The sequence below is a fragment of the Podarcis muralis genome, chromosome 9 (genome assembly GCF_964188315.1).
Source record: "Podarcis muralis chromosome 9, rPodMur119.hap1.1, whole genome shotgun sequence".
Lineage (NCBI taxonomy): Eukaryota > Metazoa > Chordata > Lepidosauria > Squamata > Lacertidae > Podarcis > Podarcis muralis.
This window is the reverse complement of record NC_135663.1, coordinates 20,951,701-20,978,745: the sequence shown is the minus strand read 5'-3', so window position 1 is coordinate 20,978,745 and position 27,045 is coordinate 20,951,701. Positions and strand designations below refer to the sequence as shown.

General features: G+C 43.8%; 2 protein-coding genes across 5 annotated transcripts in view; one reads left to right on the top strand and one right to left on the bottom strand.

Moving 5' to 3' along the window:
- Positions 1–27,045, bottom strand: part of C9H4orf17 (chromosome 9 C4orf17 homolog) — a 154,201-nt gene that overhangs the window by 92,385 nt on the left and 34,771 nt on the right. The window lies entirely within an intron of this gene.
- LOC144328847 (alcohol dehydrogenase 1-like) lies at positions 699–15,784 on the top strand. Its single transcript, XM_077933859.1, has 10 exons — positions 699–861; positions 6,720–6,821; positions 7,728–7,869; positions 9,060–9,147; positions 9,256–9,478; positions 10,464–10,724; positions 11,122–11,257; positions 11,751–11,889; positions 12,748–13,968; positions 14,754–15,784. The coding sequence occupies exons 1-9, from the start codon at positions 844–846 to the stop codon at positions 12,770–12,772; spliced, it is 1,134 nt and encodes a 377-aa protein (XP_077789985.1). The 5' UTR covers positions 699–843; the 3' UTR covers positions 12,773–13,968; positions 14,754–15,784.

Genomic DNA, 27,045 nt, shown 5'->3' with positions numbered 1-27,045 from the left:
TCACAACTTTGGCAGCTTAGACCTCTGCTTGCCTCTCCAGAGTTCAGGGGTATCCTGTTAAAGGGATTTGGAAGGAGTTGCTTCTGTCCAGGTGCCCAGGCAGGGGCAGGGGCTATATCTACACTAGAAATTTTAGCTGGAGACCAGTCAGAAAAGGGGGGAACTACGCAAGTAGGAGGAAGCATTGCAAATGAAGTGCAAGAACTGCATTCAGTACAGGCATCCCCTCCACTTAAATGTGATTCACTGTGTATCCACACAGCCATGGGAAATAGATGGGGGGGGGGGGGAGAGAGATTCAAACCAGGAAATGGCATGAGAGAGCTGGCATGAGAACAAAACTAACAGATATTCTTCAAAAACTTGTAATGGAATTTCTCTCTCCCAGTTTTGACCCTAAGGGTTTTTAGCATCTGAGTAAACGCACTGTCTGTGATTATGCTCTATTTTATATAAATAATTTGAGAAAGCGAACACGGACCAGAATGATTTTTACTAGTATGTACAAGTTCTTAGTCAAAAAATCTGTAACTGAGCTGACCTTTTTCTTTTTGGATCCAGTATTGTGCTAGCTCTTAATAGTTAACTTTAGATGGCAGATCCAGGGGGATTTGATTTAAACTAAATATTTGCCAAGAAGGAAAGAACTTTGAATGCCAGCTGGAAATGGCCCCTCCCCTTTCCCAGATGGCCTATCATAGATAATACATTGTGTATGTGTGTGTGGTGGAAATACTACTCTGTGTGTATGTTCTTGCATTAGGCAAGGAGTGATAAGCAAGAAGAGAAGTCCTTTGTAAAGAAGTAAACTTGTGGGAAGACTGAAAGTCACGATCCAGACACATGGCAACTGCAGGAAAGGTAAGGAAGACTGTTTTTATGGCTCAGTCTACCTAAATATATCTAAACACAACATGCTAATGTTTGCTACATTGCTTTGAAGAGGAAAGAGCTAAGTGTTGCTACATCCCCATTGCCAAAGCAGAGACACCTCCTCTGAATTTTATTTGTGCAAATTCACTTCGCAGCTGCAAAGACCAAGCTGGAAAAACTTATCTCCTACTTGTAGATTCGAAACATGAGCCTGCTTGATAAACGCGGAGGAGACAAAGAGCAGGATGTTATATTTTCCCGACAATGCTAAAAAGCTGGCATTGTATTGTGTAGGCGTTAAATAATAAAGGGAGAAGTTCTGGATTTAAAGGTTGCCTCAGCCACAACTGGGAAGCTGCTTTACCCAAGTTACTATTTTTAAATAATCCCTTACATATAGAGAGATAAAATATTTTTACAAACCTTACCAACTTATTTTGATAAGAAACCTGTCGTTTGTATAATGATGCATGTATATAATTACAGTGTTCCCAGCAGCATATGTTGTTTGACATTGTCTTGTATCTAATTGCATCAGTGCATAAGAAGACTCCGTTTTTCAGTTATGCAAATATTCTTGGCCTTTTGCCTCAGAAAGCAAAACTCTCTAGTTTGATTTACAAGTCAGTATTTTTATCTCCCATCTGCGGTGGAAATTAAACTCTGAAAAGTGTGATGCAAAAGCTTAGAGTTGTACTATGCCATAGGCCATAGTCTGACTCAGGTGCCCTGTTTAAAGAATTTCAAGCAGGAGAGTAGGAAGGAGCAGTCAGCCAGATGTGATACCTGCCGGCAGTACTGTATCATAACAAGAGAGATTGCCATGCAACTCAGTACAGTGGTACCTCGGGTTAAGAACTTAATTCGTTCTGGAGGTCCGTTCTTAACCTGAAACTGTTCTTAACCTGAGGTACCACTTTAGCTAATGGGGGCCCCCGCTACAGCTGCTGTGCCGCTGGAGCACGATTTCTGTTCTCATCCTGAAGCAAAGTTCTTAACCCGAGGTACTATTTCTGGGTTAGCAGAGTCTGTAAACTGAAGCATCTGTAACCTGAGGTACCACTGTATAAGGGAGCTCCTTAAATATCTCCATTATGAGCTTTGTAACATTCCTGATTCTAAACGGATGAAGTGTTTTATGCACGTTCATGTGTCTTGGAGATATAAGTGTGCACCATTTCAAAGAAACACAATGTTCTTCATATTAAAGGGAGAAATAAGACATGAACCTTTGGACAGCTTTGCATGTTACAACAAGTATGTCAACATGAAGTGCAGGTGTTGCATCCCCCTCATGGCCCTTCTAGCGCAATGTAAGGGGGAAACAATTTGCAGGAGTGAGATATTGTTTCCTGCCTGGCAGGGGGTTGGACTCGATGGCCCTTGTGGTCTATTCCAATTCTATGATTCTATGATTCTATGATATGACAACTGGTTTTGTATTTGGAGCTGATGTCTCTCACTCTTGCAAACTTTAAGACATTATACCAGAAACACATTTATCTTTACTGATCCCTCTCTCTCTCTCTCTCTCTCTCTGTGTGTGTGTGTGTGTGTGTACACTATATCTATATCTATCTATCTATCAAAAGGTTTCAGATTTATAGCACAGAACAGCAAGGGACATGTTATATTAGACTAGATGTCAGTAGAGACAAACAAAACTGTCTGTTTCTTTTCTCTGTGTTTTCTCTTTTTTCAGCTAGAAATTCAGTTCTCCACATTTATGTAGCAATTTGTGATTTAAAAAAATAATCCTCATGACAATTTGTCAGTGTTTCAGTGCAATTTTTTCCTAATAAACACATCTATGTACGCAGAGTTGACGAATCTTTTTCCAAACAATTTGCCCAAATATAGTGAACTATTTTTTACACACACACACACATCTATGCATGACTTTTTATGCACATTCCCTCCTAATAGTTGCATTTTTGTACACCTTTTTTCGATTGGAAAACAGCACTGCGAAATTAAAAAAAAAAGCACAAAATTCAAACAGCTATGTTTTGGTTAAATGAGTCCTAATTAGGTAATTTCTTATTAAAATGGAAACAGGATCATATTCCTTCCCCATGCCTGGATGTTGGAGGGAACAGTTTCTCCAGCCGAGGCTTCTCTCCTACACACCTGTTTTGAAGGTGCCAGGAATGTTTTGTACAGAGGAGGGGTCAAGCAAGCCTCTACTTGCAACCTGTGAAGGGATACTACCTGGAAACAGGGCTACAAATCTCACCTGAGGTGTTGCAGGTTCAACATCGGGAGTAATCCCCACGTTTACCCATACATGGCAGAAACTATTTGTCATTAAATGGGGATTAAATGATGCAACTTATGTACTATTAAAATGCCTTATAAAATGCCTTATAAATGAAAGAACTGGGTGTGGACCTTGACTGTTCTGGTATATTAACTGCATACCACAATAACTATGTAACTGAATGCTGCAGGCAGAGATGTAGAAAAGGCTGCTGTTAGTGGTAAACAGCTCAGAAGAGCTGTATTTCAAGGAGAGAGATTTATAGTACAGTAGCTTGTGGTGCAACAGTCATGCGAGAATCCACAGCTTATCATGAACTACACACAGCTTTATGCAGGGTGGATAAAAATCAATGATTATTTATTTTATTTTTTAAAAAGATTTTTATAATTTAAATCGGATTTCTAAAATAAAGATAGTTTCTAAATATAGTTTTCTATTTAAGTTACATTATAGTCCAAAGGCTATTCATCAGGAAATAAGGATTTGTTTTAAGTTTTTCATGTGTGCTAAAACTCAGTCTGAGGGTTTTTAAAAAAAAATTGTTTAACCACATCAGTTAACAAACATGGATACATATGCTATAATGTTATTGTTTTAGTTAAATAAATTGTTTAAATTGTTATTAAGGAAAAAATTATTTTTCTCCTTCCAATAAAGTACAGCAGAAAAGTTGTCCAAATATAAACAGTTAACTTATTGAACCACACAATAATTTTATAATTATCTGTCTATGTATTTCTAATAGTATAACCAAATCAGTAATTTTTGATATAACTGTAAAAGCTACTCTGAAAATTTATTATTCCAAAAATGAAACCTTTATCTGGTTGTAAATACTAAGATTATACCAGCAAGTATGAGTCTTTCAGTTAAAAAAATAATGATTTAAATCAAGTCTTACTGACTAGTGATTTAAATCAATTTGATTTAAATTAAATCCATCCTGGTTTTATGTATGCGGGATTCTTGACAGTGCAGTCTCCTATAATACCCAAATTCCCATTTTTAGTGTTTCTTTAATATGAACGAAGCCTAAGGGCATGAAACAAAAGGCTCAAAACTGGTGAGGGGAACAGACACACAGCAAAGGGCTTCCGGGCATGGGCGTAGCCAACGGAGGGTCAGAGGGCAGCTGCCCCCCCCTCAAGTAAATCAATAAAAATACTTAACTAACTGAGGTTCTGCCCCCTGTAACATGAAGCCTGTCAGGAGCTTGTTCTACACTCGAGTAGGACCCTGGCAGAGACACATGCCCGACTGGCATGTTCTCACCCTCCTGGTTGAATGTTCGGGAGGTTCAAAAGCTTTCTTCAGCCCGAAAATCACAGCGACCGATGCCAGCAGACATCGGCACACTTAGGGATCCGCAGAGTCTTTGCAGTTTGCATGACAGACCTCAGCATTTTGGCTAATCTACTTTATTTACATATAAATACACACGGAGCACTGCAACATGGCTCCCTCTCTCTCTAGCATCAGACAGCAAAGAGAGAAAGAACAAAGGACAATAGTCCCACTTCACGGAACACAATAACACAAACATTCTGTCTCCATCACTTCCCACTCTGTGGAGTCAAAACATACCATGTCATGTGAAAAACAACAATTCCATGACTGCAATCACGGAGCAGGAATTCTAACAGAGCCTGCCATCCCCAACATAAATCCTGGCTATGCCCATGCTTCATGGTTGTTGTATCAAACTAATTCGTACCTATATCCCATTGTGGAAAACTTCGAGAACGAAGCACTTGTTGAGATTTCATCAGCAACAACAGGGTGAAGCATGAAATCAGAATCCAGTAGGGAAGTCGGAGAATTCTCTCCGAAACGGAAGCAGAATTTGCAACTGTTTGCAAGTTTGTGTCATATCCAGGCTGGAAATCAATCCAGTGAATATGATCCATTCCAATCCAATGAAAACGATCAGTATTCACTCCAGTGCCATTTTTCTACAAAAGAGGTACCTAAGCTCACCATGAACTTCTGCCTTGTTCTCTTAAGAGTGGCAATGGCACCATGTTGTTGTTTTTGAAACCCACAACAGATGCATAAATTATGTTAAATAGCCAACAGTGACTCAAATAATGTAGTATATGGCAAACTGCACCAAAACAGAAACGGTGACAAAGACAAGTGCGCATTTCTGGGTGTACAACCTAGTTCACAGTAAGGCTGCAGTCCTAAACATACTTACTAGGAAGTAAGTCCCATTGAACAAAATGGGACTTACTTATGAGCAAACACATGTAAGATTGAGGCAACAAAAGTTTTGTGTAGAAATTGCAGAGGGTATTTGGCATGGATCTCTGCTTTTTAATTTTCGATGGTTGTAACGCACCTGGGACCTGCTAGTGTAGTGCAGGTAATAAAAATTATTATTATTATTATTATCATTATCATTATCATCATCATCATCATCATTATCTGAGCATCTTCTATACTGTATCTGTTTATTTTGAGTTGCCATTTTGAGGTGGAGGGCAGAGACTAGATTGTATGAAGACCGAATTGCTATATTCAAGTGGATGGGTTGAAGAGTGGAAACTAAGAACATAAGACAAGCCTGCTGGATTATGCCAGTGGTCCTGCTCTCTCACTGGAATAGATGGACCAATGGTTTAGCATAGTCCAGGCAACCCCTGTACGCACCCCAAGCTGTTAGGGTGAGCCAAGCTGCAAACTGAGCAAATACATAATGTCTTATTGGAAGAGGGAGAGATTATTCTTGCCAGCAGTCTGAACTGATAATTTGCAGAGCAATTTTGAAATAAGGCCTTGGGGCCAAGGTTGCGCATTCTTGCTGTAGGGTGAAAGTGGCAATCTCCATGCTGACTAGAGCAACTCTAAGGTTGCAATCTTAACTGAATCATTGTAAGGTACACTGTGAAATTCATCTCTGACCTGTTTTGATTGGCTCCATTTCCACAGGTGATCAAATGCAAATGCATAATGTCTTGAGTTTCCTGGGACATTATTGTTCCTTACTTTCTCCTTTTTGTTTAGCTGGCCTTACTCTGCATATCACTCCAATTCCATTTCTTATTTCCCCTTTTTCTGTAGTTTGCAGCAGCAGTGGAATACAGATGTTTAGTTTGGATTAGCTTATCCAAACAGAGCCAGAGATAGGAGGCGGCCAGAATGGGATGCAATTGTTATACTGCAGGGGTTGGGTGCAGAGGGGATAGAGGCGGAGACCGAGGAAATCACTCTCCTTGTTTTCTGATGTGTTTGTTTTGTTATCATATTTTAAAACAGCACACAGACTGTAGGTGGGAGGGAAGTTGGCCAGACTGTGTCTCCCCCAATCTCACATTTGAACTCAGGAAAACTGTGAATACACCATCACTTTTAAAAGGGACGAAAAACTGTCACACAGATGCTAAAAAGAAAGGTAAAATGGCAGCAAAACCTGCTGTTTTGGCAATAATAGCACAGGATGAGGACAACTGATCTCTGCTGGGCCTTAGATTTTAAGTACTCAGTGGCTTGGGACCTAATATCCGAGGGAAAGCCTCCTCCCATATTGTCCTGCCTTTGAAATTCATCTTTGATCTTGTTTTGATTGACTCCATTTCCACAGGTGATTAAATGCAAAGCTGCAATCATCTGGGAAGTTGGCCAATTGCCTTCTGTGGAGGAGGTGGAGGTGGCACCACCAAGAAGTCATGAAATTCGAGTGAAGGTAAAACATATTATTCCAAAAGGGAACGTGCTTTCATTCATTGTGAATTATGAATGCAGTGGCTGAGGATCTTGTGCCTAAACTCTGAAAACTTGGACAGGGGAGTCTTGAGTGGTGGGGCAATGATTCTGGAAGACTTATACTTAAAACTCAAAGGTGGCTCTTTCCCCACCAGTGTCTATTGACAAGGCAGCTATCAGCAGAACTGAATGGACTCCATGCAAAAGAAGAAAGATCCTGCAAAATTCTCAATCAGATTTGTGCAGAATTTCAGCAATAGTTTTGGTGTGATTGCCTTTGAAACTTACACAGCAGTAAGAATCAAGGCATATCCAAAAGCTCTGAGCAACTTCAAACAGATTAACAGTGAAAGATTCTCCCTGTCATCTTTCATACAAAGATTATCCAGTGATATGACTCCAGCCCCTGAATCATGCCACAGCTGCAGTCTGAAATAAGTCAACCCAGGCAAAATTTTACCATATTGTAATACCATCTGATGATTTACCTGGTATGCTTTGACCATACCGGGACCTGCTTAGCTTCTTCAAAGCGGTAGCCTCATGTGCCTTTAGATCATATCCTCCAAATATGTATTTTTGGCTAGTCCTTTGGGTCACAATTAGTAAAATCTGAATGAGATCAAGTGGGTAACATTCTTGCTGAAACTTCCCATGTGAGCTAGTCCTCTCTGTGAATACCTGATTCTTTGAGGGCTCTGTTTCCAAATGATTTCTCCATCAGGGGATGCAGTTGTATTAACAGGGTATCTGTGTGATTTCCTGTTCACCTGGAGACCCATGTTTGTGACAGAGACAAAAAAATTCAGTGCCAGTTCCTGATGAATATGTGTGCTAGGTGGAAGCGGTGGAAGTACTGGAATAGTATTTTGCATTCCCCCTGCAGATAGTGGCCACTGGGATCTGTAGGACGGATGATCATGTACTGAAAGGCATTTTTCCAAACATAGACTATCCAGTTATTGTGGGTCACGAAGGAGCTGGAATTGTTGAAAGTATTGGACCAGGAGTCACTTCCGTAAAGCCAGGTAAGGATGGGGCAGATCAGAAACTCAGAAGTGCTTGTGTATTGGACACCACTAGGATTTGCAAGCATGGTGTAAATAGCTTGACTACACATCAGCCCCAGCAATCAAGGCCCAATAGCCAGGGATGATGGGAGTTGTAGAAATAACCTCTTTCTTCAAGTACCCATCAGAATAGTAAGAAATCCCATACCCCAAGGATCCTTGTCCCGAATCAATGACCTTTGGGCATTGCCACCAAACCTGATAGTATGTTTCTCTCTTGAAATACCTCTTCCAATAGTTTCGTAACAGAAAAAGTAGCAATCTAAGCACTGGCTAAAAATAATTAGGAAAAAAGAGTTAGATAAAATCACTATAAAATGTTGTGGTAATTTGGAGGTTCAATCTGAAATCAAGCTTCCCCCCTTTTTTCTGTTTTCCTTTTGGTGTCCTCTAATGTGGTTTGGTGAAGTATCCTATGTGGGAGGCAGGCAAGAAAAGAGCTCCCAGGGTGGGAGGTGGAGGGGGGGTAAAGGGAAGCTGCCAGGTGAGAGCTGGGAGGGTCTGCCCCTTTTTGTGTGAGATAGGGGTTAAGAGCTACCTTTGAGAGATGACTTTGCATTTTCTATTCTTTCTTTTGTTCTTGTTTTCATTTATTGTATTGTATTGTATTGTATTGTATTATGAAAAAGCTTCAATTTTTAAAAAAATATGCCGGTGGGGTGGATAAGAGATTGCATGCGCTAAGGATCCTTGCCCACCATCAGATTTCCTTTGGGCATTGATGCCAACCCTGGAAATACATTTCTGCTTTTCCAACATTCCTTGTTAATATCACTGTGTTTCTCACACAAGCAAGCAAGTACACCCTGGCAGAAATGCTTTGGCTTTATTGGTTGACAATAAAAGCTTCCTAAAGTGCAAAGCAGCCCTCTGTGTACTGGCTACAAATAAATCAGGAAAAGGGGGTTAGATAAAATCACCAAAAATTGTTGTGGCAATTTGGAGGTTTAATCTGAAATCAAGCTGGATTTGAGTTTGTTTGTGTTTCTGGTAACTTCTCTCCCTTACATCATAGATGTTGGCTTACATTATGCATGTATGTTCTGTATTTCATTAATACTATTGCTACAAGTTTTTCATGGCCTTTGAATAGAACAATAAGCCTATGAACTTAAACTTTGTCCTTGTCCTTGTTGTTTTCCCACAAGGTGACAAAGTCATTCCTCTTTGTATTCCCCAGTGTGGAGAGTGTGGCTGCTGTTTAAGTCCTAAAGCTAACTGCTGCCTCAAGTCCCAGTAAGTTCATCTGGCATCTTCTATTAAAGATTTGTTTTTCTTAGTAATATGGAAAATTAGTATTTAGTCCAATTTATGATACAGACCAGTCTGAATCTTCACAAACAGCCTCTGTGAACCTCTTCAAAATTTGATGCCAGATAAGACCAGCAGGTTCACCTGCAGAGGGAAACAGATCCACCACTTCCTATGGACGAGCACCTTCTCCGAATACACAGTTATGCCTGAGGTTTCCATTGTAAGAATCGACAATAATGCTCCACTGGATAAAGTCTGCCTCTTTGCCTGTGGGTTTTCTACTGGCTATGGAGCCGCAGTCAATTGTGCCAAGGTAAGAATCAGTTCACATTTCTGTTTCTCAAATAAGTGAAACAAGAGTTTGCTTACTCCCTGCTAGAGAAGAGAGGCACCTTCAGATATCACTTTTCCAAAAAAAACAGCTGATGCTACTTGAACTTCCCTGCTCTCACTGGCTCAAGCCTCCCAACAGTACCTCTAAAAGGAAGCAGTAAAAGGCTGTTGTTTGGGTAGGTCATTGTGTTTTGATCTTACTTTCCAGGCATTGTTAGTTCGCCAGCTTTACTCCCCAGAAGTCCCCTTTCCAGGGTTTCCCTCAAGCAATCAGAGACTGTACCTGTGTGAACCTAAACTCTTCTCCTCCCTTTTTATGCCTCTTCTGGTTCTGGGAGATAAGTGGGGAGGGAGCTTGTCACAGCAGGAGGGGGAGACACTCATGACTCTTCACCAGCCTGATTCATCTCTGCCTCCTGGTGTATCTCCACTCACCTCCCAGCTTCAGCTTCTCCCTCTGATTCTGGACTTCTCTGCGCCACAAACTTTCCCAGCTTACTAAAACCTGTTACTTCTTCAGTTTCTGACACCACCTCTTCTCCCTGTGACCACTCATCATTATCCCACCACCACACCCCAGGCTCTGAGCCTTCCTCTCTTTGTGATTCTCCAACTAGTTCCTCCCAACATTCCTCTGCATCCAACCAGTCCATGACATATTTTGTATCCCATCTTTCCTTCCAGGAGCTCAAGGTGGCATATGCCCCAACTAGTTTAGGTCCTACAATATTCCCAGTGACTGACCCAAGGTGACCCAGTGAGCTTCATGGCAGAATGGATATCTGAACCGTGCTCTTCCAGGTCCTAGTCCAACACCGTAACCACTACACCACAGTGTCTCTCAGTTCTGTCTCTGTATGCCTCTTCTCTTCCGGCCTGCCAGTCTTCCTTCCTCCCAGATCCTCAATCCTGCTACATCACTTGTGTTCTGGGAAGTCCCTAATGCAGTTTTTATTGATTTGCAGGTTGAGCCAGGCTCTACCTGTGCCATCTTTGGCTTGGGAGGTGTTGGTCTGTCTGTTGTCATGGGCTGCAAAGTTGCTGGAGCATCCAGGATTATTGGGATTGACATCAACAAAGATAAATTTACTAAGGCCAAAGAGTTAGGAGCCACAGAATGCATCGCTCCTCAAGATTTCAAGAAGCCCATGAATGATGTTCTGGTAGAGATGACAGGTCTTGGCGTGGACTACGCATTTGAAGTGATTGGAAGCACAGACATTGCGGTATGTTTTCTGTTTTGGTGCTAATCACTTGGGCTCACATCTCCATCTTTTGGCTCTCCTGTTCAGCCTAGGGCTGATCTCTCCTTATATAAGCAATGCACCTGGTTGGGACTACGTAAACGATTTAGGTGGGAAATTCTGAGGACAGAGGGAGGATTCATGGTTGGAGGCAATATGCTTCTGAATTCTACTAGCTGGAAAATGCAGGAGGAAAGAGCATTGCTGTACTCTGGTCCTGTTTTGGGGCTTCCTACAGGCATCTAGTTAGCCACTGTGAGAACAGGATGCTGAACTAGTTGGGACACTAGCCTGATCCACCAGGCTATTATGTTCATATGCTTTTATATTGCAATACCATTTCCATTTCTGACCTCATTTTTCTGTGTGTCCCAAACAGGTCACTGCCCTTAAATCCTGCCATTTGGGCCATGGCACCTGTGTGCTTGTTGGGGCACCTCCTGCAGGATCACAGCTCTCCATCGACCCTACTCTGCTCCTCACAGGAAAGAAATTAATAGGATGCTTGCTTGGAGGTGTGGATTGGTTAAAGTTGGTGATATATGGCAGCTACTGCATTGATCCATAGAACAGGAATGGACATTGAAGGTCACCGAGTCCAACCCCCTCCTCAGTGCAGGATCTGCAGAGTGGGATACAGCCACATCATCCCAGATAGATGGCCTTTCAGCTTCTGTTCAAATACCTCCAGCCTAGGGAAGCCCATCACCCACTGAGCCAATCTGCTTCCCTACACTAGGTAGTTTCTCCTAATGTTTAGCTGAAATCTGCTTCTCTGCAGCCACAGCAACCCTGATAGATGGCCCTCCAGCCTCTGCTTAAGTACCTCCATCCCACTGGCCTCTGATTCTATTAAGCTTATTTTCTTAACTTATAAACAGGAGTTATCCTCATCTTCTAAAAAAAATTAATTTATAGCTCACACATCCCGACATTTTCTGTTCTTTAAAAATAATAAGCATCCAGCTTCCATGCTGATCCAATGTTCTTTTATTTCCCCCACCCCAGGTTGGAAGTTAAAAGATGCTCTCCCTCAACTGGTTTCTGATTACATGAAAAAGAAATTTAATACGGATGCATTAATAAGTCACACATTACCCTTTGAGAAAATTGCTGAAGGCTTTGAGCTTTTACATGCAGGAAAAAGGTATGGGTTCTATGTTTTATTTTTTAGACTTTCCCCCTTCCTTCCTTCCTTCCTTCCTTCCTTCCTTCCTTCCTTCCTTCCAATCAGTAGCAGATAGAACAGTGGAGTGGCAGCACTTGGCTGACCTCCCAAAAGCTGAGGGGTGAGGCGGAAGTTTGAGGAGGCTGGGAGGTCAGTGTGGTGAAAACACCCCAGCAGAGCCAATCCAGTGTTCCTGCTGGTTCATTTGCATCATGCCAACCTCCCAGCCATGTCACTCCTCTTGAACTGGGGTCTCCCTGGTCCAAATCCAACACATTCATCTCCATGTCAGTCTTCAAGTCAAAAGAGTGAAAGTGAAAATGTTCGTGTTCCTTTTTACATGCTTTGGAAACGTCAGAATTTGACTTTCATCAAAGCAATCTAAAATGCCTCAGATGACAGTATACAGACTGTTAAGAGCTATAAGCAGAGCCAGCCCTGACATTAGTCAGAGTGAGATGGCTGCTTCAGGTGGCAGATGCCAAGAGATGCACAGCACTGGGAAGATGCTGGAGGACAGAAATTGTTGGTGCAATGTGAACAGACCTACATCCCCTGGACTAGCCTGTTGTCCTTAGGCACAATGATGGATGCAGTCGCGTCATCTGTGTCAGAATAGGATTCAGTAGCCAGTCTGGTCAGCTTCTGAACATGGAATGGGAGGGAGGGGCTACCATCTTGTCCTCTGACTCAGGCCAAAAAATATCTTGGACCAGCCCTAGCTATAAAATATCCAAGCAGAGTCAAGGCTGTTGCTATGATCTCACCAGATGTCTACTGAATGTTGCTAGGGTGCTTTTTCATGGTTATATTAATGTTTTCCCTTTTCTCTTTCAGTATTCGCTGTGTTTTGTTGTTTTAAACCTCCAGAAGCATCTAGCAAGAGGGGCCACAGCTGAATACAGCTTGCCATCCTGCAGATCATTTGCATCCCTCCCCAAATTCAACTGAGCTTTTATTGAAATGGTTGAGGGTTTACAACCAATAAAAGTTGAGAAGCAAATGTAGGGGAAACATGTAACCCTTATATCCGTTATTGTAGCCCTGCAAATGCAGGGTGCGGGTGCTTTTAAGATGTTGCTGGAGCCCTCTGGTGTCCAGATAGGAACTTTCCAACCAGTTCACCATCACCTGTTGCAATGAGCCATTGTGAACACACTACACATTTAAAACGCTATCACACCACTTTAACAATCACGACTCACAGAGCTACAATTCCAAGACCCCTTAACAAACTAGAGTTCCCAGGATTTTTGGGGGAGAAACAATGTGCTTTGTGTATGTTTTAAATATACAGTTTGCTTGTGACCTTGACCCTTTCTGCATGATCAGGGTTCCCATTCACAGCAGCCTATGCACTTACAATACCCTTTAGACTTTCACTCAGTGCTGGACTAACAAATTCTCTGACTAGGGCTACGGGGGATAATAACTAAATGAAACCTCCAGATTTAGGGGGAGTATATCCCTAAGAATACCACCATATCGCTCCAAATATAACCCACCCCTGAATACAGCCTATATCAGATCAATACCATAATTGATGGGGAGCTCCAACAGGAGAGGCCCATTGCCTTCATGAGCTGCTTGTGCATCTCCCAGAAGCATCTGGTTAGCTATTGTGTGAAACAGGACATTGGACTAGATCAGCCTTTCTCAACCAGTGGGTCCCCATATGTTGCTGAACTACAACTCCCATCACCCCTAGCTAGCAAGGCCAGAGCTCAGGGATGATGGGAGTTGTAGTCCAACAACATCTGTGGACCCACAAGTTGAGAACTGCTGAAATAGATGGACCCTCGGTCTGATCCAACAGGGATCTGATCCTAGATTCTTATGTTTATCATACTTGGACCTTTTGTCCCTGCGGGTGGGTCGTTCTTACAATGTGATCCTTTGACAAGACATTTCCTTGGCACAACTGACAATGCTTCTTTCTCATCTCAGTGGGACTCATTACATCTGGGGCAGGCTAGGTATGCATGAGTGGTGATAGCACTATTAGCTGACTTGGAGAGCAAGAAGAACAACATTGTTCCTTTCCTGAACAGCTGATAGGTACTGTCAGGGCCGCCTCAGGTCCCAGCTCACAAGAGACCAACGCCAAGTCCACTTTATTTACAAAAGTCTTTATTGAAGTACATTGTTTGTTCCACAGCCGAGGCGCGCAGCCCCACGTCTGTTACGCTTAGACCGCTGAAGTCCCCTCTGAATCAGTCCCGCCTCTACACCAGTTTAAGAGGCTTGTGCTAGTCCACCTCTTCCTGTCCTTCCTTTTCCGCAGGGTCTTTCTGCCCCCCTGGGTTCCTTCCCTCCTGCTTTCCCCTGACGCTGAGTCCCCAGACGCCTGCTCCCCCCTCCTCCGTGCTTTGGGACCAGGCTCCTCCTCCGGGCTCTCCGCATTTCCGCGCGCCTCCACATTTGAACTTGGCGCGCGTTCGCTACCCCTGACCTTCCTCTTGACAGTTATACTACTCTCTGTACTACTCTCCACCCCTTCCGGCAGGACGTCTTGCCCCTCCTTCCCCTCTCTGCTTCCTGCTCTGCTCCTTGTGTCACACTGGGAACTCCACCCTCTTCACTCCGTTCCAGCTGGGAAGCCGGCCCCGATCTCCCACTCCCACTCGGGGTTTCCCTGCTGCTCCCCTGCTCCTGACGAGTCCCCCCTGTGGCTCCCCTTGGCCTGACCAGGGGCGCCCCCTTTTGGGAATCCTCCGATTCACTTGAGAGACTCATGGAAGCCCTCAAGTCATTGTCATCCTCCTCCTCCTCGTTCCTGGATTCTTCCCCCTCGCTCTCAGTCTCCTCCCTCATCTGTGCCTCTCTCCCTGAACCCCTGACAGGTACTATCCTTGTTTTTTCCAGCAAGGCCTATAGGAACTCTGTAGGCAGCACCCAATCGCACGCTCATTTCCTCAGACATCTTAGGATATATGGGTGCCCCAGAGCAGTCTTTTAAAACATTCCCCAGGAGCTCAACAGAAAGCAAACAAGCAGCAATAGTTTAGCTGTAGAGAGTCCGTCGCTTGCAAGCCAAAAGAGCAAGGCCTCTCCATTGGCACTGACTGCAACTTTCTGTGCAGTGGCTCCCACTCTTGAGGAGAAAGGCCAGTTTGTAAATCGAGTAGAGGCTCAAAAGAAACTCCAGATGAAACTTGCTTGCATGTAAATTCCTTCTTTGCATCACATACATGATCTGCTAATCGTGTAATGTGCTTTTTCTTTTAGAACTATTAGCAACAGCAGTAACAGCACTTGCTAGTGAAGAGCGGGGTGGGGCATGCAGTGCCTTCCAGATGTTGTTAGGTGCCTATTCCTAGCGTGGCCAGGGGTCAAGGATGATGGGAGTCATAGTCCAACAACATCTGGAGAAGATGTGGCTGAAGCTGTCAGTTTGGAAAAAGGGAAAAACTCAAAAGAGAAACTCACTCTTAAATTGGATTCCACACATCTCTGCAGCAATACGTCATTTTATAAAAAGTACTGGTGAAAATTCATTAGCATTTTATTGTGTGTTCCTCCTAATATACTCATTTTTGTAAATAGTTTTTTACTAATACATGCATTTCTTCAAGCATATTCTCCTAATATATGCATTTTAGTGCACATTGCTTGGTTGGAGAACTACATCGCAAAATTCAGAGACGTGAGAATTTCAAAGGATAATTGTCTTGTGATTTGTGTGTTAATTCAAAAAGTATGAAGGAAGCAACTTCTCATTGAAATGCAAACCAGATTTCTTCCCCATCCCTAATCTGGAGGGTATAGCTACTTCCACTATGGAAACTATTTCCTTTTTGTTACTGACTTTACTAACTGGCTTTAATAGCCAAAAAAGGACATATATAGCTGAATAAACAGACCTTTACAACCACCCATTTCTGATGTCTCCTTTAGTGGCTTGGGTATATATTTAGCTGTGTAACTTGTTAACAAGCTCAGAGCTGAAACTTGATCTTCACTAACTATAAGCCAGCTGTATGGCTGATTTTTAGTTTACGTCACTGGCCTGTGGATATTATTTACTCTGTAGCTATAGAATAGCTATAGAATGTAGAATATATCAGGATATATTCAGCCCTGAAACATAATATTATCCATAGCCAGATATTTTTCAAATACTCTTTTAAGAGGCAAGTAAAACAGCCACTGTTTGGGAGTTTAAAGCTTTTAATTAAATATGATCCACGGATTTCAGGCATAAAAGTCAGCTAATGAATGGAAATGTATCAGTACTTCAAGCTCCGCAATTGTGAAAATGGGTTAGCATAATCTCACCGGGTACTTTAAGTCATCTTTGCATATTTGCCTCTCATAGAGCCTGTTTGGTGTGACCTTTGACAGTTACAAGTTAATGAAGGCCAACTAGCTGTCATGCCAACACTAATCATAGGGTGGCTGCCACCATTGAAAGGGGTTTTAAAACCACCAGGATTAAAGGTGATATAGATCCACGAGTGCCTTTTTAAATTTGGGGTGGTGTTCCAGTCACCCTGCTTTTAGCTCTGTTCTGTATTATATTTAAAAATAATGTATTTTCAAGAGGGAGGAGGCACTGGTGAATTTCAGAGCTCCCGAATAACCCAGGATAAAAACAAATGAAGTATTAAGCAAAAGTAAAGTTCATTTAGGAAAATGAGAACATACATTCAGACGGGTAGCAGTATGGGAATGAGGAAACTCAGGTTCAGGGGCCAAATGTGCCCCCACCTCTTTATGTGGCCCTAAGGACCCACCTTTAAAAACCACCCTCCTCAGTCACATACCCTCTTCCCAGATGAGTAGCTGGCAGTGTGGTAGGATAATAGTGGTCACCTGACCTGACAGGGAGGAGAGGTGAAGGGGCAAGGTGGTGGGGAAGTCAGTGTGGTGCAAACACACCAGCAGGAATGTCAGATTGGCTCCACCAGTGAGCTTGCACTATGCTGCTCTCCCCTCCACCATACCCCAGTAAGCAGTGACACAGTTGTCTGGAGATCAGGGGAGCTCTGCTGCCCCACCATGCTGCCTGCTGCTGACACAGGGCACACCGCTCACCAGTCCTGCTTTGCATTCTCCTTGAGTGTTTCACTAGGCTGCGTCTTTGAATTATGATACAGTGGTACCTCGGGTTACATACGCTTCAGGTTACATACTGTCAGGGGCTCAGGGACTGAGCCACAGGGGAGAGAGGAAATGGAGAGCGAGGGGGAGGAATCTGAGGGTAGCGGAGAACAGAATGACAGTGACTCGAGAGATTCCATAAGCCTCTCCAGTGAATCAGAAGACTCCCAGAAGGGGGCGCCGACGGCCAGGGAGAAGGGGGTCCCAGAGGGGACACACCAGAAGCAAGGGGCCAGCGGAGACTCCCAAAGTAGTAGCTGGAGATCAGGACCAGTTTCCCCACCGGAGCGCAGTGGGGGGGAAGAGGAGTCAGGTCTGGCCACGCCCCCGTCGGAGAGTGAGGGAATGGAGGGGAAGTCAGAGCCAGGCAGCACCCCTGGGGAAGAGAGTAGCGACAGGAGCTGTGTAGCAGTGAGGAGGAAGGTGTCGGGCTGCGCGCGCGCGCCAAGTTCAAATGTACAGGCGCGCGGGACTGCTGACAGCCCGGAGTGGGAACCAGGTCCTAAAGCCCGCCGAAGGCTGGGGGAGGACTCGGGAGACTCAGCTTCTGAAGTGTCTAGGAAAGGCGAGTCCTCGGCGGGCAAGAGGACCCAGAGGAGGAAAGAACAAAGGAAGAGGTGGAGCAAGACTAGGGTCTTAAACTGGTGCCTGGGGGGAGGAGACTCAGACGGAGCTTCGGCGGTCTAGAGTTCGAGACGTAGAGCTGCACGCTGAGAATGTAAGAAAGAAACAGAACTTAAATAAAGACTATTTCATATAACAACGACCTGGCGTTGGTCCTTTGTGAGCTGGGACCTAGGGCAGCCTCTGACACATACGCTTCAGGTTACAGACTCTGCTAACCCAGACATATTACCTCGGGTTAAGAACTTTTCTTCAGGATGAGAATAGAAATCGTGCTCTGGCAGCGCGGCGGCAGCAGGAGGCCCCATTAGCTAAAGTGGTGCTTCAGGTTAAGAGCAGTTTCAGGTTAAGAATGGACCTCCAGAACAAATTAAGTACTTAACCCGAGGTACCACTGTAATGTCTCTTGCTTCCCTGGATGGGTGGGGCAGCAAAGCTCCTACATGACCTCCAGACAACTTACCGCAATTTGGTGGTGTGCAACACAGTTGGGGAAGATGGCCAGCCAAACCTCAGAAAAACAGAATCACTGGCTCTGGTGAAGATTTCAGTGGAAAACTGAAAAAGATGCCCTAGCTATTTCGCCTGAACAATCACTGTTAGCTAGAAGGTTGGTGTTTTGAGCCACTTGGGGAAGGCTGTGGACAGGATTCCTACACTGCAGGGAGTTGAACTAGATGGCCCTGGGGTCCCTTCCAACTCCACAATTCTATGATTCTAATGCTTAACAGGCGATACATTCCATTCTTGGTGAACTCTTATCCTTCCTGTCGTTTCTCAAACAATAGAAGTTGAGCCTCTCTTAAACACAGGAACCATGCCTGTTCTTGTTAGCTTTCCTGAGAAAGATCTAATCTTGCCATGTACTCTATGCACTTTGCCACTGCAACAGCTAAATGAGAAAGTTCTTACTTCCTTTCTGTAAGAAATCAGAAAGTTCTTACTTCCTGACATTGCAGTGCGTATGTTTTGACATTGAAAAACAGCTTAACAGCAGCAGACAAGAAATAAAATGGAATTCATTCTTATAGCATTGGGCATTTGTTTGTTAAAAGGTAAAGGTACCCCTGCCCGTACGGGCCAGTCTTGACAGACTCTAGGGTTGTGCGCCCATCTCACTCAAGAGGCCGGGGGCCAGCGCTGTCCGGAGACACTTCCGGGTCACGTGGCCAGCGTGACAAAGCTGCTCTGGCGAGCCAGAGCCGCACACGGAAACGCCGTTTACCTTCCCGCTAGTAAGCGGTCCCTATTTATCTACTTGCACCCGGGGGTGCTTTCGAACTGCTAGGTTGGCAGGCGCTGGGACCGAACAACAGGAGCACACCCTGCCGCGGGGATTCGAACCGCTGACCTTTCGATCGGCAAGCCGTAGGCGCTGAGGCTTTTACCCACAGCGCCACCCGCGTCCCTAATTTGTTTGTTACTGTGGGCATATTATAAGGGGAAGCTGACAAAAAAAACCCCACAATAACACTTATGTGCTCAAGGTTAATTGGCAAGCCCACTGGATATGTTTTATCACCTGTCACAGCTATTGTCAATACACAGTCCGTTCTTCCATTTTGTTTGTTGGGTGAGTAAGAGAGGGATGAAGGAACACACTAGGCAAACCTGTTCTCTGCTTGCTTGCTGTGTTATGGGCTACCCTCACCTGTCATCTAGTGTGATGGCAGCATCTGTCACTGAATGGCACCAAGGAAGGGAGGAGGTGGGATGGAGACTACCCCAACTGACTCTTACCCTCCTACTGGCACCTAGCTTAATGGGCACGAATTCCTCATCTTGAGGAAGCAAGTACCACCGGCTCACTTCATGGGGCATTTGCTCCTTCTCTTCCTGGCAAATGTAGCATGTTAGGCTTCAGGCCTGGGGTTCTGACTGCCTCCACCAAATGGAAGAGTTTTGGGTGCTATGCCATTGCCAACAACACAACTGAGCTCCTGATGTAAGAGGACCTCCTATACCAGGCATGAGGAATATTTTTTCAACCAAAGTGTTGGATTATCTGGATAGAAAGCTCTTGGGGGGCTCATTCCAGCAGTGGGTGGAGCCAAACCCAAGCTTAGATGGGGCTAAACACACCCTTAACACATACTCTTCATACACACCCTTAAGACCAGGGGCTCTCAAGCTTTTTAAACAGGGGGCCAGTTCACTGTCCCTCAGACACTCCTGGGAGCCGGACTATAGTTTGAAAAAAAATATGAATGAATTCCTATGCATACTGCACATATTTTATTGGTAGTGCACAAAAAACAGGAAAAACAATACAATATTTAAAATGAAGAACGATTTTTATCAACATAAACTTATAAGTATTTCGATGGGAAGCATGGGCCTGCACTCAGAGTCAGTTTTTCTTTTCTTTTTTTACATAATGATTTCCGTGCATGCTGCTTCCCACACAAACCCCCGGGAGCGGCAGCAAAGGGAGAAACCTGCGTGCTGATAATAATAATAATAATAATAATAATAATAATAATAATAATAATAATAAATTTTATTTATATCCCGCCCTCCCCAGCCGAAGCCGGGCTCAGGGCGGCTAACAACAATAAAACAGTACAAAAGTACAGCATAAACAGCACTCTAAAATCATTCATTATAAAATTAATTAATTCAAGCCATTGGCAGCCATTGGGCCAGAGCTCCGCGAAGATTGCCGAGGGAGGGAGTCAGGCTGTGCCCTGGCCAAAGGCCTGGTGGAACAGCTCTGTCTTGCAGGCCCTGCGGAAAGATGTCAAGTCCCGCAGGGCCCTGGTCTCTTGTGACAGAGTGTTCCAGGTTTCTTACGCTGCCTCTGAGGAGCCTCCTCCACAGCACTCACAAGGCAGGGAGAAACGCAGTCTAAGAGGAACATGGGGAAGCATTAATTGCACGCGACTCAAGGCTGGCTGCGCCTGGGAGTGGGAATTAAGGGAGCTGCAGCTGGATCCAGGGCAGCGCACCTTTTGCCGGAACTAGAAGGAGGAAAGTCACGCCGAGTCAGAACTAGAAGGCTTGTAGGCCCCGCCTCTCCCGGCGGTGGGCGCAGCATCTCAGGCCATTGCTGTTGCATCTTTATTTTTATTTTATTATTTGGTTTGGTTTGCGCGCCTCAAAGAGAGCTCCATTTTTGGTTGGGTGCTTGCAATGTAGGGCTGCCCCATTGAGCCGATGAGTCAGTTTTACAGCTATAAAAAAATTAAGATAGAGGCGGGCGGGGAGGGTTCAGGACCCTGGTGGGCCAGATCCAGCCCGCATACCATAGTTTGCGGACCCCTGCTTAAGACAGAAGCACATACAATGACACACAGACACCCTTAACACACACACCCTTCACAGACACACTGTGATGGCCTGGGAATCCGATTCAGAGGCTGAACCGGAGGAATCCCAGCCTGCACAGGAGTCCCCGCCTCCAGGGCCGGCTGAACTGGGGCAGGACCTTGATTCTGAAGCGCCTGCACCTGTGCCGGATCCTCAGGAGTAGGCACCAGGTGAATCCACTCTGGCTCCGGAGGTGGTTGAGGACTCAGTGCCTACAGGTGAGTCTCCCCCTGGGTCCAGTAACCCTTCAGCCTCTCCTGAACTGCAGAGGCTCAGGGCAGAGAGGCGGAGGGAACTGGTTTCTCCCAGGAGGAGTGCTCGCCTCACGGCCAGAAGAGGCGGGTCTCCTGGGGGCCAGGACCGCCCCTGGCCTCAGAGAAGATAAAGGCCAGTCAGCCCGGTCCCAGATTGCGGGAGCAACGTCGTTGAAGAGCTGTTTCGGCCAGCACCCAGTCCGGTTCCCCCAGAGTTCCTGTCCTTGCCCGGCTCCTCGCTGTGGACCCCGCTTCACCCACGGAGGACTGTCTGCCGACCCTTGACTCAGCTCCTGGACCTTGCCCCACGGTAACCTCCCCCCTGGACCAGCACACACACTCAGTGGACTAGCTGAGGAGCATGGGGTACTCTTTTCATCCTCAAAAGAGATTTCCTTCCAGTTTCTGTCTTAATCCTTGATCTCAATAAAGAATTAGGGGGAGTTTTTGTTTTGTTTTTTACAATTCTACAAAAAATGAAAAATGATTGCACATAATATTCATTATTATATTGTAATATTATATGTACTCAGATATATACAGGAGTGTACATAATCACAGAAGTTTAGGGTATACTTCTATGTTTTAAGTACAGTCATAACTTGTTTGACGAACGCCTTGGCAGTCAAATGTTTTGGCTCCCGAGCGCTGCAAACCTGGAAGTGACTGCTTAAGTTTGCGAATGTTCATTTGGAAGCCAAATGTCCGGCGAGGCTTCCGCAGCTTCCGATTGGCTGCAGGAAGCCGCGCCTTGGAAGTCAAACATCTTGGAAGTCGATGGACATCCGGAACAGATTTTGTTTGGCTTCCAAGGTACGACTCTATACATTTCCTAAAGTATACAACAATGAATTAACTGCATAAATATAGTTACTTACTAATATTTACAAGATTATGTTGCGGAAATATACTACCACATGAGACTTGACCCATTTATACTGGGAACTAGGAAGTGTTTTACTTGCACTTTCTTTTTTAATCAAACCCCTCTCCACACACACATAATGAATAACGGCCTCAGACATAATTAGGTCTTCAGTTCAAGAGACGACCCAATGCAGGCCAAGCTCTCCTGGAGTAGAAACTACAAATTTTAAAGGTAAAACCAATTCCTCCTCCAACCCTCATTTAAGTGCTTGGTTTTCTACTCTCATTGCAGCAGCAACACTCTTGTGACTGATTTCGGGCCTTGCTGTTTCAATTATATAAGGAAACATTATGTAAGAACCATTAAGGCTTTCCGTTTTTTTAAGCAAAATCTTTGTCCAGCAATAATCTCACAGTATGTAAATATTTACTGTAACTTTCTGCTAGAGATTTATTTCCATTTAAAGATATGAAATGTTTTGTTTTAAAGCTGTAGTATTTTTAGAGGTCATTTAGGGAACAGAAGCTCAAACTATACTGATGCAATATTTTAAAATAGGCTGCAGCTACTGTCAGAAAGATTCCACAATGACTGTGTTGCAATATATGAACTTACCAGCATCCTAAAATGTCACGATGTAAAATACACTCAAATCAGTATAATTTTATTCCACATTACCATACCGTTCTAAATACCCATCTCAGCTCTGATATGATTGGGCTTCCTCAACCATGGCATGCAAGCATGCATGGACTACTGTTTTCCCACCAAATCTAAATGCTGTGGACTGACTTTCATTTGTTTTCTGTTTAAAAGTTCTTACTGCTGACCTCAAAAACTTTCTAAACCCCCTTCATGTATAGATTATGGTTTCCAACCGGCCAGAAATTATTGGATCTATAAACCACACAGACATGGCTGGTGCATAATCGCAACAAATAAATTTGCTTTAATCTCATCTTTTGGCCTAGTGGTTTGTAAAAGGAGGCTTAAAATCAGGATTTTAAAAATATCCATTAAAACAATAGTATAACACAATAAGAAACATTATATCGTATTGGTTAGCTGCCCAAATCAGTGCTTCTATTCTTAACCTGGTTGTGTGGTCCTGTGGTTGAGGAAGGGATGTTCCATGACTAGGCAACAGTTGGGTAAGAAGGATCCATATGTATTGAAATGTTGACCTCAGCAACATGGGCTCTTGCCAAAGGGGAGCAGTTTGCATGCCACTTGCGCCAAGGAAGGATGGGACCACAGAGGGAAGGGCCTGAGCTCAGTGGAACAGCATCTGCTTTGCAAAACTCCCCAATTCAATCCCTGGCATCTCCTGATAGGGCTGGAAAAGACTTCCGGAATGGATTCAGTTCGACCTCTGAGGTACCACTGTATTGTAAAGTCAGAGTCATGCACCTAGAAAGTTAAAGGCAGTCTCTGCTGCTTTCTTGTTCTTGTGTCAGGTGATATGCTGCCCGTATCAAACGAGCATTTATTCCACATATTTGGACTGTAATAATCTAGGATATCATTAATATCCTTTAGGACAGAGGCTTTATCGTATTTGTGACCTAGAGTACATAGTAACGTTTAAGCAATCTTCTGTACTGCTTTATGCTACATTAGCCAGGGACATTTTGATAATTCCTCTGCAAATCCAACCCCTGGCTCTTTGTTTCACTTCAGAAGAAAAAAGGGAGAGCAAAACACATGCTACAGTTTGTCTACAAAGCTACTGCAAAAGCAATGAGATCATTGTATATTTTAACAGTAAGAGTAAACTTGCTTAATCCTTAACAATGAGCCAGTTCAAAGCTGACGTGGCCAGGTGGGAAGTGCTTTTTCTTCTGTGTGGTCTAATCCACTCCTGCGATATATCTAACTACGAACTGTATAGCTAGGTGGGGTGATTTTGCTTTCTGCACCATTACTGACCTTCCCTGGGGGCCAAACTACATGGTTGGTGATTGGTATCCACTGGAACTGATAGGACAGAAGGCAGAGAGACGAACAGCAGGAGGCACTGGAGCCAACTCCAGGGGGCCGTGGGTGCTTTGGCACCCACATTAATATATTTGTGGGGTCTGAGCCCCACTAAAGTCAATGGGCAAAGTTGAAGCCCTTTTTGTGGGCACCCACAATCTTCGGCGTGAGATGGCACCTATGACAGGTGGTACCCAGAGCCAATGACAGGTTTAGCGATTATAGGAACATAGGAAGCTGCCTTAGAGAGTGTAAGCATAGGTTCACCTTGCTCAGTATCATTTACACTGCTTGGCAGCGGCTCTACAGGATTACGGGCATGGGTTCTCTCCTGGCCCTGCCTTGAGATACCAGAGACTGAAACTGGGGTTTTCTGTTCGCAAAGGTTGAATTACGCATAAAAGGGGAACGTATGCATAAAAGTGATTACATTGGCGAAAACAACATACAAAATTGCATTGCTTTAGGGCAGGCACAGGCAACCTTTGGCCCTCCAGATGTTTTGGCCTACAACTCCCATGATCCCTAGCTAACAGGACCAGTGGTCAGGGATGATGGGAATTGTAGTCCAAAACATCTGGAGGGCCGAAGGTTGCCTCTACCTGCTTTAGGGAGAGTACGAATGAAACACACATATTTACATAAACAAAATGCAAAAATGCATGGGATTAGGGGCAGTAGCTTGCAAAAATGTTTATGTTTCAAGAGATGTACACTAAAATACTGACGGACTTTCATGAGGACTTTTTTAAAATGCAAAACGTGGAAATTTAGCAAAAATCTGAAACTGGAGACATGAGAAATTGAAGGAAACCCAAATTGGCAGATTTATCCATTCCTCAAGCTAGGGGTACCAACTTGAATAAAATATTGGGGGTGGGAGGTAAGCCCATGACATGGCGCACGCATACTATTTGAATGGAAATGCTCACCAACTTTGGTGGGGGCAGGCCCCCTCTTTTATTGCGGCATTATCCCTGAGATTTCTCACCACTTGAAGAAGTGAGGAGCAGGAAACAGTACTAGTGGTCAAAGCAGTTGGTATGACTGCAAAGGAAGTGCAAATACTTTTCTCCTGATTTCCTTCATTGCCTTTATTCTGAACTAGGAAGAGCACAAATCCTGGTGGTGAAATGGATGTCAGGCAGTGATCAGGACAACAAATAGCATACAACATAGTAGCAACAAGAACCCTGTCACTTTTTGCAAATAATTCCGTTCATTCGCCACACACATTTAGTGTGAATATGTCTCTCCTCAAAGTGGTCATAAACTTGTATATAAAGCTGTCATAAATGGGGGGGGGGAATTCCTGAGGGAAATCATCAACAAGCCATTTTTTGCTTTATAACAGACAATAAACGCCAAAAGTCTTGTTTTCCCAGCTGTCATCTGGGTCTGCTGAAACAAGTTAAAATGTTGCTGGGCTGCAGATACCTCTTTGCCATGAAATGTTTGGTCGCTACAGATTAGAGAAGAAACTCTAGAATCAATACAATAGCACGGAAACATAAACTATTGTGCGATGCTGGCCTCCTTTTACAAAACTAAAAGCTAAATGAATTGTGATGGCACCTAAAGATAAAACTGAGTTTGTTTTGTAACCTTTGCGATAATGTTCCTGCTTCCCCCAATGGCTACAGGGATATCTCACGCAAGGCATGAGCAAGACAGATAAAAAGGTCGTGTTCAGTGAGGAACATACTATGGAAACCAATTCAAGCCCATAAACATATCCCACATAATTACTTTGATCCCAGGGTCATAAATGGAACATAACATAATATAAAGCAACATGAAAATCAATGTTAGTTGAAACAGATAAGGTGGGCAATGAGAGGCTTATCAGAGATAGTACACAGCACAGAACAAAAAGAATGTGCTTCAGTGCTTTAAGTCGCATTTTAATCAATGTTTTATATATTTGCTGTTAGCTGCCCTGAGCCCGGTTTTTAAACCAGGAAGGGCGGGGTATAAATAAAAAAGTATTAGTACTAGTAGTAGTAGTAGTGGTGGTGGTGGTGGTGGTTAGATGCTAAAGGAAATGAATTAGTGGTAAAGCAAAGGACTTATGAACGGCAACATAAAAATATTAAATTGATGTCTGATTAGCCCGACAAGATGCTACATTGCACTTAATCTCAGCCAAAGTGACAATGTATGTGATTCTTTAGTCGTAAACGAAAGTTCCTAAGAAATTAATCACATTTTCAGATCTGCTAGAGGCCCTCTCCAACAACAGGCACGAACTAGAAGCTTTAGTTTGCAAAATATTTTTTAAATCAATACGTATTATCATATAAATTCTGAGGAATCCTGCCAGAAAGTAAAATGTAGGAAAATAAACATTCAAGCAGGTGGCTCATTCAAAACCATGTTGACCAGTGATAAGCCAGCCTTTGCAACAAATATTTATTGAAGCAGAATATTAATATTTTTGTCCTAGTGATTAATCCCAGTGTTGCAATATTATTTGTGCTTATATATGCATGTGACAGGACACTTCCAGAAGGGCAGGCCCAGGTAAGGAAACTATCTTTCCATTTTGCTTGGGGACATATTTGCAAATACCATAGTGTTGGAACTGAGATTTTGGCCACTGTCTTCTTGCAAGAAAAAAAACCCCCACAATATTGCCTGGCCCATGTTTCCCATTGATGTGCAAAGTGGCTGTGGCAACAAGGAAAAGAAAGTTTAATCACTCACATCCTTCTACAACCCACATGCTTTTTCTTCCATGCAAATGCTTTCATTCTGTGCTTCCACTCCTTTTTTCCAGAGCAGTTGATGGTTATTATTAGTCCTTTTTTCTGGGGGTACGCAGGGGGTACGCATACATTTTGTGAATCTTTGTACTTTTGTCCATTTCTTCATTTTCCCCGATTTCAGCTATAAAATGGTGATTTTCTTGAGTCAAAATGAGAGTATCCCTATACAGTGGTACCTTGAGTTAAGTACTTAATTCGTTCCGGAGGTCCGTACTTAACCTGAAACTGTTCT

Bases quoted from the DNA above. Each gene is read 5' to 3' on its own strand.
- LOC144328847 (XM_077933859.1), top strand. The intron at 6,822-7,727 runs GTAAAACATATT...TTCCCCCTGCAG, and splicing joins GTCATGAAATTCGAGTGAAG to ATAGTGGCCACTGGGATCTG. The intron at 9,148-9,255 runs GTAAGTTCATCT...CTTCACAAACAG, and splicing joins AACTGCTGCCTCAAGTCCCA to CCTCTGTGAACCTCTTCAAA.